At 45.5% G+C, this 12,116-nt stretch overlaps 3 protein-coding genes across 4 annotated transcripts in view; 1 reads left to right on the top strand and 2 right to left on the bottom strand.

Moving 5' to 3' along the window:
• The window catches only part of TIMM44 (translocase of inner mitochondrial membrane 44), a 369,417-nt gene that overhangs the window by 101,317 nt on the left and 255,984 nt on the right, over window positions 1–12,116 (top strand). The gene's annotated exons all lie outside the window — the stretch shown is intronic.
• RPS28 (ribosomal protein S28) overlaps window positions 1–12,116 on the bottom strand; it is a 239,358-nt gene that overhangs the window by 25,454 nt on the left and 201,788 nt on the right. The gene's annotated exons all lie outside the window — the stretch shown is intronic.
• CERS4 (ceramide synthase 4) overlaps window positions 11,451–12,116 on the bottom strand; it is a 35,136-nt gene continuing 34,470 nt past the window's right edge. For both annotated transcript variants that reach the window (XM_055545788.1, XM_055545789.1), the window contains one exon: window positions 11,451–11,946. In XM_055545788.1, the coding sequence (XP_055401763.1) occupies window positions 11,770–11,946 (177 nt within the window). In that variant the 3' untranslated portion in view covers window positions 11,451–11,769. The remainder of the gene's footprint in view (window positions 11,947–12,116) is intronic.

Below are 12,116 nucleotides of genomic sequence, written 5' to 3'. Positions count from 1 at the left end.
GTGGTGCACGGGCTTAGCTGCTCCGAGGCATATGGGATCTTCCCAGACCAGGGATCGAACCTGTGTCTCCTGCATTGGCAGGTGAATTCTTTACCACTGAGCCACAAAAGAAGCCCCTGACGTTTATTTTAAATGGTTAATTTTATGTTATGTCAATTTCATCTCAATAATAAAAAGGTGAAAAATGAATCAGCATACTTGTTTGCTGGTGGGAATAATCTAACGGAGAAGGAGGACTGTTGGGGTGACTCGTTAAACAGTCCGGTGGGAGCTGGTGGAGGTGGCCTGGATTCGTTGGGATCAGGGCAAATTGTTTCCTCATAGAAGCAGGAAGGGGGGATGGGCTGGTGCATGGTTCTGAAGGCAGGTCGGCAGGTTGGTGGGGCGGGGAGGTGGCGGCGGTGCGGGGGGTGGCGGCGATAGAAGTTTTTTTTCCTACTGGTTTGTGTTTTCTCAGTCATGCTATCTGTTTTGCCACAATGGTTGGTAAACGGTTTGGGGAGGGGGGGTGGGAATGATGTTGGTATAAGGAGGAAATGGCAGTGAATTCTAAGCTTGCTTTTTCAGCCCCTTGTCGCAAAGAGTCGGACACGACTGAGCGACTGACCTGAACTGACGAACACAGGAAGTCACCAGTAGGTGGCGCTCTCTGCGTGCGATTGACGTCCATCCAGCCATGGGTTTCCTTTTGCCCACGTGCTTATTTTCCGCTTCTACCCCGCGGGGCGTTTATTCACTCCCCTTTGCCTGCATCCTTCCTCTGTTTTCCATCAAGCGACCTTCACCTTTGGGTTTTTATTTTATCTTTATTAAAAATTGTTTTTCTTTGTTGTTTTGGTTTTCCACCTTTGTATTTTTTCATGGTGAATTATACGTAACGCGAAATTTACCGTTTTAACCAGTTTAAGGGCACAATTCAGTGGCATTAAGTACATTCATCTTCTGCAAGCATCACCGCCATCCAGCTCCAGAATTCCTTTCATCTTGCAAAACTGAAACTCTGTGCTCATTAAACACTAACTCCCCATTCCCCTTTCCCCAGCCCCTGGTAACCATTGTTCTAACTTTCTGTCTCTATGAATTTGACTACTCTGGGCACCTCACATTAATGGACTCATACCGTGTTTATCCTTCTGTGACTGGTTCTTTCATTCAGCATAATGTCCTCAGGGTTCATCCATGTTGTAGCATATGTCAGAATTTCTGAATCACTTTCTTTTATTTATAACTTATTTAATTTTTATTCATATTTATTTATTTTATCTGCCCTCTACAGTGGAAACACAGAGTCTTAACCACAGGACCGCCAGAGAAGCCCTCTAAATTTTTTAAAAAGACGAGTTCCTATATTTCTTGATGCCTATTTGAAATGTAACAGTTAAAAATTCAACGTTTAAACTCTACTGGTGTTCTTCTTAAGCTCCTTTCTGCTCTTGTTAAGGCTTTGTCTTCAGGCTTGCCAGGATGTTGACCTGACACCGCCCCCACCCCACCCCAACCCCCGCTTCCTGCACCAGTCCTAACCCTCTCAGGTCCCCAGATCGTGGAACACACATGTGGTGCAGAGGCAAAAATAAGCATCTATGTTAGAAGCAAGTCCATTTGCTGACAGAGATCAATCAGCCTTGGATTTCTGAGGCTGACTCCTCCATGTTCTTCTGGCCAAGTTGTCCTTGGCCATGATGTAATTTTCCTCCCCACACTGTGAGATTTGAGTAGCAGTATTTTAAAAACGTTTTTATTGAAGTATAGTTGCTTTACATTTTTTGTGTTGGTTTCAGGGGTATAGCAAAGTGATTCTTTTTGCCTTTTTTTTTTTTTTTTTTTTTCAGATTCTTTTGGCTTAGTGGTAAAAAAAAACCTTCCTGCCAACGCAGGAGCTGCAGGAAATGCTGGTTTAATCCCTGGGTAGGGAAGATACCCCTGGAGGAGGAAATGGCAACCCACTCCAGGATTCTTGCCTAGGGAATCGCAGGGACAGAGGAGCCTGGTGGGCTACAGTTGCAAAGAGCTGGACAAGACTGAGTCATTGAGCATGTGTGCACGCAATTACAAGATATTGAGTATATTTCCCTTTGCTATACAGTAGGTCCTTGTTGGTTACCTATTTTACATATGTGTATATGTTAATCCCAAATTCCTAATTTATCCTTTCTCCCTCCCTTTCTTCTTTGGTAACCATAAATTTGTTTTCTGTGTCTGTAAAGTCTATTTCTGTTTTGTAAATAAGTTCATTTGTATCATTTTTTTTTAGATTCCACATATAAATGATATTATGTGATATTTGGCTTTCTCTTTCTGATTTACTTTGCTTAGTGTGATAATCCCTAGGTCTATCCACATTGCTGCAAATGGCATTATTTCATTCTTTTAAAAAATAACTCAGTAATATTCCATTGTATTTATAATTTATATGTATCACATCTTTTTTACCGATTTATCTGTCAATGGACATTTAGGTTGCTTCCATATCTGTGGGTAGTATTTTATCTAAGATTTTTGCTTCTGTGGACATCACTGAAAACTGGTGTGAATTTTCCTACCTTGCTCCATATTTATCTCTCTTCATTGAGGTAAAATTCACATGAACAAAATCAACCTTTTGAAAGCAAACAATTCCGGGACTAATTTAGGCCACTCTCTATGTTGAGCAACCATCACCTCTGTCTAGTTCCAAAACATTTCCATTGTCCCAAAAGGAAACCCTGTACTCATTAAACAGATGTCCCATTCCTTCTCCTCCCCTCCCCGTAGTAACCACCGATTTGCTTTCTGTCTCTGTAGATTTACCTGTTCTGGGTATCTCATATAAACAGAATTATACAATATGTAACCTTTTAAATCTGGCTTCTTTCACTTGGCATACTGGGTTTTCGAGGTTTGGCCATGTTGTAGCCCTATTTGGTTATGGTTTGTAGTCTTTATCATCCTCTTAAAAGAAGTTGGGTATTCTACCCTACCTCTACTTTAAAATATTTATTTATTTATTTAGGCTGGGCTGGGTCTTTGTTACCGCACAAGCCTTCTCTTGTGTCGAGCGAGGGGTACTCTCTAGTTGCGGTTCACAGGCTTCTGTTTGCGGTGTCTTCTCTTGTTGCAGAACACGGACTCGGGAGCACTGGCTCAGTGGTTGTGGTGCCTGGGCTTTGTTGCTCCATGGCATGTGGGAACTTCCTGGACCAGGGATCGAACCCATCTCCCCTGAATTGCCAGGCAGATTCTTATCCACTGGACCACCAGGGAAGTCCTTTTTTATTTTATTTTTTTTATTTTTTATTTTTATTTTTTTATTATTTTACTTTTTTATTTTTAATCTTGGTATCAATTTGAATAAGATGGGAATTATGTGCTACTTGTAATGGCGATAAAACTTGACTGTAAAATCCTCTAGGTTTTGTGCTTTAAGGAGAGATAGGTTTCTGTTTTCTACCATTATTCCAAGTTTATTGACATTTATGGGTCTAGTCAAGTGTTCTGATTGTTCATGATACAATTTTTGCATTTTGTATTTCCCCATAAATAAATTCATTTCATCTTGATTTTCAAATTTATTAGCATATAGTTTATATAGTTTTTAAAAATTGCCTTCAACCATTTTGTCTGTCCCATTCCCTCCCCTGCCTCTGGTACCTACCAATCTGTTCTTTGTATCTATGAGCTTGGTTTTTGTTTTCTTTTTAAAAATTCCACATGTAAGTGAGATCATACAATATTTGTCTTTCTCTCTCTGACTTATTTCATTTAGCATAATGCCTTTAAGATCCATCCATGTGGTTGCAAATGGCAGGATTTCCTTTTTGTGCCTGAATAATATTCCCTTGTATATACATCACATCTTCTTTATCTATTCATCTGTCAGTGGACACTTAAGATTGTTTCCATATCTTGGCTATTATAAATACTGTTGCTGTGGAAATGGGGGGCGGTGCATTTATCTTTTTAAGACAGTGATTTTGTTTCCTTCAGATAAAAACCCATAAGTGGAGTTGCTAGATCAGATGGTAACTGTATTTTGGTCACCTGATACGAACAGCCGATCCATCAGAAAAGTCCCTGATGCTGGAAAAGATTGAGGGAAGAAGAAGAGGGTGTCAGAGGATGAGATGGCTAGATGTCCATTGCATCCCCAATGCAATGGACACGAACTTGGGCAAACTTCGGGAGGTACTGATGGACAGGGAGGCCTGGGGTGCTGCGGTCCATGGGGTCACAAAGAGTCAGACACAACTGAGCGACTGAACCCCAACAAGAAATGGTATTGTATTTTTAATTTGGGGGAGATCTCTGTAGTGTTTTCCACTGTGGCTGCATCGATTACATTCCTACCGCCAGTGCAGTGTGGTTCCCTTTTTCTCTACATCCTCACCAACATTTGTTATCTCTTGTCTTTTTGATACATAATTATTCTTAGTCTTCCCGTATGTATTTTAAAAACTCTCCTCATTTCCCTCTTGTTCATTCTCTTCAGGGGGTTCTCTTATTAATGTTCCCAAAGAGTCAGAATTTTTATCCTTGCCATGTTTTGTTCCTTTGCCCTCTGTTTTGTTGATTTCTTTAATCTGTGTTAGTTCCCTATTTTCCTGTGTCATTGGGTTTGCTCTATTGTGCGTGTCCTAATCTGGTGCCAGGTCACCTCTCTGGCTGAGTGCAGCCTCCCTCCCTGGCAAGGTGCTTGTTGTCCAGTCAGGAGGTCCTGGTCAAGCTGATGGGCTCTCAGTCCTGACTTGTGAATCTCGGGTCTGCACAGGTGATGCCAGGCTTTGCAGGGCCAAGTGCAGGGGAGGGAGGCTGGGGGGCTTGAAGGCATAGGCAGTGGATGTCGCATCCCCCCTAGTTGAAGAGGAGGTGGGGGCAATCCGAGAAGTCTTCTTGGAGGAGTAACTCAGTTGGGAAGCTGAGTGGATGTGGGTCTTGAATGGTGAACTTTCAGCACCTTGGAGAAGACTTGTGGGCCCTCCATATAGGCCCCCTATAAAGATGCACACAAACATTCTCAGTAGAATAAAACATCCTCTGTGGGGAAAGCACACAACACACACATGATAATATGCACAAGCCCACAGGACCCATGAGAATACACACGGAGGAACAAACATGAGCAGCTGCAGGATGTAAGCAGCAGTGAATGAAAATCACCAGAATTCCTAATTCCTGAGGAGCTAGTGGGCCAAGGGTATGGGGCACTAGATGGACAGGACACCTTCAGGTCAGGCAAGATCCAGGAGTGTTGTATCATATCAGAGGTCGGTGAACAGAGAAAAGGCCTGATGCCCTAATCTTGTTTCTCTCTGGGAGGGAGGCTGGAGTTCTTCCCTTTCAGGAAGCAGAGGTGCTCACTGCCTGGGTTGAGGTGGGTGAGGCTGAAGGTACTGGTGGTGTCTGCATGTCCAAGAGAAAGGGGAAGCCTACAGGCACAGGAAGGAGGACTGGCTGGAGGCAGGGGCCAGCACTAGAAGCAGGATTCCTTGTTAGGGGACAGGGGGTGTCTGGGTCTGTGAGAAGCCCTGGATCCCTGTTTGCCAGCTGACCCTGGGGGAGTCCAGGCTGGTCCTTCCCCTTTGTTCCTGCAGCTGCAACTCTGCTCCCATTCCTCAGTTTCCCCTTGGATGTCCCCGAATCCTCTTAGTGGTCTAAGGGCTCTGAGGTTTCATCGGAAGCTCTCAGAGACCTCAGGTCCACCCAGCAGGCTCCACACAGCCTTGCCTTCCACCGATGAGCCACAACCTCTCCTGGGACACAGGAGGCCTGATCGAGTCCCCTGTTTGGGACATCATGTATTCACCTAAGACATGATGAGAGTGTGTGTCCAAAGACAGCAGACTTCTGCTGATCAGGAGGCAAAGTTACTCAAGACATAGAGCCTGAGGAATTCTTCCAGGTTAGATGAAATTGAAAAAGATAATTGATGAGACAAAGGATAACTAAATGCATCATGTGACCCTGGGTTTCATCCTATATAGCATATGAGGGGGACAGTTGGAAAACTCTGATGGTCTGTAGTTTGGATAATACCGTTGTATCAGTTGGACTTCCCTGGTGGCTCAGCAGTAAAGAATCCTCCTGCCAATACAGAAGACACAGGAGAGGCAGGTTTGGTCCCTGGGTTGGGAAGATCCCCCGGAGCAGGAAATGGCAATCAACTCTGAGAGCAAAGTCAATTGAAGTCCTTTGCTCATCTCTAAAATGTTTTCTTGTTATTGAGTTGTAAGTGTTCCTTACATATGCTATTTACTAGACTCTGTGGCAAGAATACACAGAAGAACTGTACAAAAAAGATCTTCATGACCCAGATAATCACAATGGTGATCACTCACCTAGAGGCAGACATCCTGGAATGTGAAATCAAGTGGGCCTTAGAAAGCATCACTATGAACAAAGCTAGTGGAGGTGATGGAATTCCAGTTGAGCTATTTCAAATCCTGAAAGATGATGCTGTGAAAGTGCTGCACTCAATATGCCAGCAAATTTGGAAAACTCAGCAGTGGCCACAGGACTGGAAAAGTCAGTTTTAATTCCAATCCCAAAGAAAGGCAATGCCAAAGAATGCTCAAACTACCACACAATTGCACTCATCTCACACGCTAGTAAAGTAATGCTCAAAATTCTCCAAGCCAGGCTTCAGCAATATGTGAACCGTGAACTTCCTGATGTTCAAGCTGGTTTTAGGAAAGGCAGAGGAACCAGAGGTCAAATTGCCAACATCCGCTGGATCATCGACAAAGCAAGAGAGTTGCAGAAAAACATCTATTTCTGCTTTATTGACTATGCCAAAGCCTTTGACTGTATGGATCACAATAAACTGTGGAAAATTCTGAAAGAGATGGGACTACCAGACCACCTTACCTGCCTCTTGAGAAATCTGTATGCAGGTCAGGAAGCAAGAGTTAGAACTGGACATGGAACAACAGACTGGTTCCAAATTGGGAAAGGAGTATGTCAAGGCTGTATATTGTCACCCTGCTTATTTAACTTCTATGCAGAGTACATCATGAGAAATGCTGGGCTGGAAGAAGCACAAGCTGGAATCAAGATTGCCAGGAGAAATATCAATAACCTCAAGTATGCAGATGATACCACCCTTATGGCAGAAAGTGAAGAGGAACTAAAAAGCCTCTTGATGAAAATGAAAGAGGAGAGTGAAAAAGTTGGCTTAAAGCTCAACATTCAGAAAACGAAGATCATGCCATCTGGTTCCATCACTTCATGGGAAATAGATGTGGAAACAGTGTCAGACTTTTTTGGGGGGGCTCCAAAATCACTGCAGATGGTGACTACAGCCATGAAATTAAAAGACACTTACTCCTTGGAAGGAAAGTTATGACCAACCTAAATAGCATATTCAAAAGCAGAGACATTACTTTGCCAACAAAGGTCCGTCTAGTCAAGGGTATGGTTTCTCCAGTGGTCATGTATGGATGTGAGAGTTGGACTCTAAAGAAAGCTGAGTGCAGAAGAATTGATGCTTTTGAACTGTGGTGTTGGAGAAGACTCTTGAGAGTCCCTTGGACTGTAGGAGATCCAACCAGTCCATCCTAAAGGAGCTCAGTCCTGGGTGTTCATTGTGAGGACTCATGTTGAAGCTGAAACTCCAATACTTTGGCCACCTGATGCAAAGAGCTGACTCATTGGAAAAGACCCTGATGCTGGGAAAGATTGAAGGCAGGAGGAGAAGGGGATGACAGAGGATGAGATGGTTGGATGGCATCACCGACTCAATGGACATGCGTTTGGGTAGACTCCAGGAGTTGGTGATGGACAGGGAGGCCTGGTGTGCTGCAGTTCATGGGGTCACAAAGAGTCAGACACAACTGAGCAACTGAACTGAACTGAACTGAGACTCTTTTCAGATATAAGATTTGTGAATATTTTATCCCACCCTGCTGGTTGTCTTTTTGCATGTCCCGTTTAAGTTGTATTTATTAATAATAGAATGGGTGTCTGTACACCCCACAACTTCAAAAGCTACAACAGTGCTAGTAATTTAAATCTACCTGAATCCCATCCCCCTGCCTCCCAAGATCAAAAGTGATATGAGTTTTCTGAATTTTGTGTTTGTTTTCTGTTTATTACAGAAATAATTCTACTAATAGATGTTCACGCCTAAACCATACATCATTTTGTTTGAGTTGTCTCTGAACTTTATAGATCCTGAGTGGTTGCACCAATTTATAACCCCCCATGTGAGGTTATTTAAATTTTTTTTTAAATTTTAAAAAATTAATTAATTTTTATTTTTGGCTGTGCTGGGTCTTTGTTGCTACATGTGGACTTTCTCTAGTTGTATTGAGCAGGGGCTACTCTTTACTGAGGGGCCCGGGCTTCTCATTGCCATGGCTTCTCTTGTTGCAGAGCACAGGCTCTAGGCGCTCCAGCTCAGTAATTGTGGTGCGTGGGCTTAGTTGCCCTGCAGCATATGTGATCTTTCCTGGACCAAGGATCAAACCCATGCCCCTGGCACTGGCAGGAAGATTCTTAACCACTAGACCACCAGAGAAAGCCCTATATGTGAGGTTATTGATTCCCATCTTCTCCAACACTTGCTTTGGCCAATTTATTTTTGACAATTGAATGGGTCTGAAATTGTATCTCACCGTCTTGCTTTGTGTTTCCTTGATTGATACTGGGATTTGAGTATGTCTTCATATGCTCATTGGCTGTAAGGATTGCAACCCACTCCAATATTCTTGCCTGGAAAATCCCATGGACAGATGAGCATCTCGGGCTACAGTCCATGGGGTCGCAAAGAATTAGGCACGACTTAAAAACATCTAGCAACAGCAACAGCAACATCTCTTCTGTAAATGCCCACTGTGGTTTTTGCTTCTGTTTTGTTTTTAGGTCAGTTGTCCTTTTCTGACTGAGCTGTAGATGTACTAGGAAAAACTGGATGTATCTTTAGGGATAAAGAGGTAAGGCATTTACCCTTCTGTTTATTGCCTAAACCCCCAGGGGTGTGTGTGTGTGTGTGCTCGCACACCGGGGTGGAATGGGGTGGGGCGTGGTCCAAGTCTATCCTTTTCCCCTGCAAATCTCATCCACAGAGGGTGCTGTCACTGTGTTTTTGCTGGGACAGCAAGGAGAACCGGCATTCATCTTCGGTTTAATTTGCGCTTTACTCAGATCAAGGGTGGAGAAAGCAATGGCAGCCCATTCCAGTACTCTTGCCTGGAAAATCCCATGGACGGAGAAGCCTGGTGGGCTGCAGTCCATGGGGTCGCTAAGAGTCGGACACGACTGAGCGACTTCACTTTCACTTTTCACTTTCATGCATTGGAGAAGGAAATGGCAGCCCACTCCAGTACTCTTGCCTGGAGAATCCCAGGGACAGGGGAGCCTGGTGGGGTTGGACGGAGAAGCCTGGTGGGCTGCAGTCCATGGGGTCGCTAAGAGTCGGACACGACTGAGCGACTTCACTTTCACTTTTCACTTTCATGCATTGGAGAAGGAAATGGCAGCCCACTCCAGTACTCTTGCCTGGAGAATCCCAGGGACAGGGGAGCCTGGTGGGGTTGCACAGAGTCAGACACAACTGAAGTGACTTAGCAGTAGCAGTAGTAGATCAAGAGAGCCTGAGCATCTTTTTGTCTGTCACCTCTGTCCTGTGTGGACCACTGCGCATCTTTTCATCCCTCTCTCCCCTCAGGATCTGATTCTTTCTCGTCACATTTCCTGTTTCACATTTCTGCGTGACAACCCTTCACAGCTCGTTCTTCTGTTCCTTGCCCCCCATTTCTCCTCTCCTCTCCTGTTCTTCCCTCTAGGTCACTCCATCTTCAGAGATGGCATCCACCAAGCTCCTAGTCTGCTCTCCCTCCTCTTCTGCCTCCCACACTGTCCCTTCTGTTTTCCTGTTTGTTCCTTCCCATGCCATTTCAGCTGTTCTTACTGTTTTCCCTTCTCATCTTTTCAGTCCCTCTTTCTGGCATCTTTAACACCTGCCTCTTTTAAATTTTTTTTTACTTTATTGATGTATAATTGATCTACAAAGTTGTGTTAATTTCTGTTGTAAAGTAACTCAGATATGTATATTCTTTTCCATATTCTTTTCCATCATGGTTTAGCACAGGACATTATAGTTCCCTGTGCTATACAGTAAGACCTTACTGTTGATCCATCCTCTACATAACAGTTTACATCTACCAATCCCAAACTCCCAATATGTCCCTCCCCTGCCCCCTTGAGTCTATTTGTTTCATAAATATAAGTTCACTTGTGTCATATTTTAGATTCCACATATAAATGACTCAGACAGTAAAGAATCTGCCTGCAATGCAAGAGACCCAAGCAGATCCCTGGGTCAGGAAGATCCCTAGAGAAAGGAATGGCTACCCACTCCAGTATTCTTGCCTGGAGAATTCCAAGGACAGGGGAGCCTGGTGGGCTATAGTCCATGGGGTTGCAAAGAGTCAGACATGACTGAGTGACCAACACTTTCACTTTTGTACTTTAGGTCTATCTAGATAACCTCTAGGTCTATCCATGTTGCCACAAATGGCATTATCTCATTCTTTTTTATGGGTGATATTCCATTGTGTGTATATGCATCTTTTCTATCCATTTATCTGTGGAAGGACACTTAGGTTGCTTCCATGTCTTGGCTGTTGTAAACGTGCTGCTATAAACAGGGGTGCATGGATCTTTTTGAATTAGTTTTGCCTGGATATATGCCCGGGATTGGGGTTGCTGGATCACATGAATCTCTTTTCTCTGCCTTCCTCTCCCTCTGTCCTTGTCTCTCAGTGGACACAGAACAGGAACCTTTCTCCTCTTTGCCATCTCTCCCTACTCCCATCCTCTCCTCTTTGCTGAGAAGCACAGAAGGCAAGATTGGTGTCCCTACCCTTTCTCTTCTCCAACCCCGTCTCTGGTGTTTCCAGAAGGCACTCCTTTCTGGTCTTGCGTGGAACCTTGTGGCTGTGGTTTCTGGAGCACTGGGGTGGGGGTACCCTTCTGCACAGCTCGTAAGAAGATGCTGAATTCTCCCAGGTGGACCCTTGAGAAGGGGCCTGCAGTATGTTCTCCCACCCCCACCACTATTTCACTGTCTTCAGGGGGGTCCTGGGGACCTTGGAGATGGCCTTGAAAGGGAACTGCAGGACAGGCGGGGGTCTCCCCTCTGCCCATCTGCTTGGACCTGTGTGGCCTTGGGCAAAGGATTCTGCCTGTCTGAGCTCAGTACCTGCTCATCTGTACTCAGGGTCTGTGAGTAGCTAATGCAGGGCTGCCCTGCTGTGGGAGGAGATGGCTTGGCTCAGGCGCTGGCTGAGAGTTGGGGACTCACTCAAAGGGGTCCCTACGCACTGCCTGCTCTCTGGGTCTCCAAGGGGTGAGCATGTGTCTTGGGGTGGCATTGAGGGTCCCGTTGGTGGGGTACCCAAGTCCTGGCTGCCTTGGGGCCTCTGGGGATGGATGAAGAGCTGTAAGGGGGGCACAAGCTCTCAGGCAGAGAAGCTGGCTCCAGTCAAGGTTTATTGGACCCTTTTCGGCCCGGGGCTCTTCACAGTTGCCAGCTGCAGCCTGCAGGTGGCGCTGGCGGGCTGGAGTGTCCTTGTAGCTGCCCGCTGCCCCTCCTCCCCCAACTCTGTTGGTTGCTCAGAGAAGGTGGGAGGGTGGGTTGAAGGAAGGGGCTGGAGACCGATCATCAGCCCCACCTGGGGCCCTCCCTTGTCTCCACAAAGTTTGCCCGAGATCCCGCAGTCCAGCCGCCCCACAAATCAGAGCTGCCCCCGACGCTGGGGCAGCCCCCCTCGCGGCCAGTCTTCTGGCCGGCTACGTGGCTGGTGTGTGCCTGTTGACCATGCGACCGGCTGCCCGGCTCCGAGGGCCGTCAGTGGGGGCTGCTCCGGGCCGCTGTGCCGCCCCATTCTTCATCTGAGGACACTCCTCGGCTGCCTCCCCATCGCTGGAGTCTAACTCCTCCACGTCACTGCGAACATCCTTCTCCATCTGGGGAAGAGGAGGAGGCAGGGGACTGGCTTGGCTGGGGCCCCAGGGAGGCATGCTGCTAGCCAACACTACCCCGGCCCTATCTGGTCTTTCTTTCCTTTTTAAATTTATTTGTTAATTAACTTTCCTTTTTTTTTTTTTTTTTTGGCCTCTAGCACCGCACAAAGGAT

The sequence above is a fragment of the Bubalus kerabau genome, chromosome 1 (genome assembly GCF_029407905.1).
Source record: "Bubalus kerabau isolate K-KA32 ecotype Philippines breed swamp buffalo chromosome 1, PCC_UOA_SB_1v2, whole genome shotgun sequence".
Classification (NCBI taxonomy): Eukaryota; Metazoa; Chordata; class Mammalia; order Artiodactyla; family Bovidae; genus Bubalus; species Bubalus kerabau.
The sequence above is the reverse complement of the archived record's forward strand: the minus strand, read 5'-3'. Positions and strand labels throughout refer to the sequence as shown.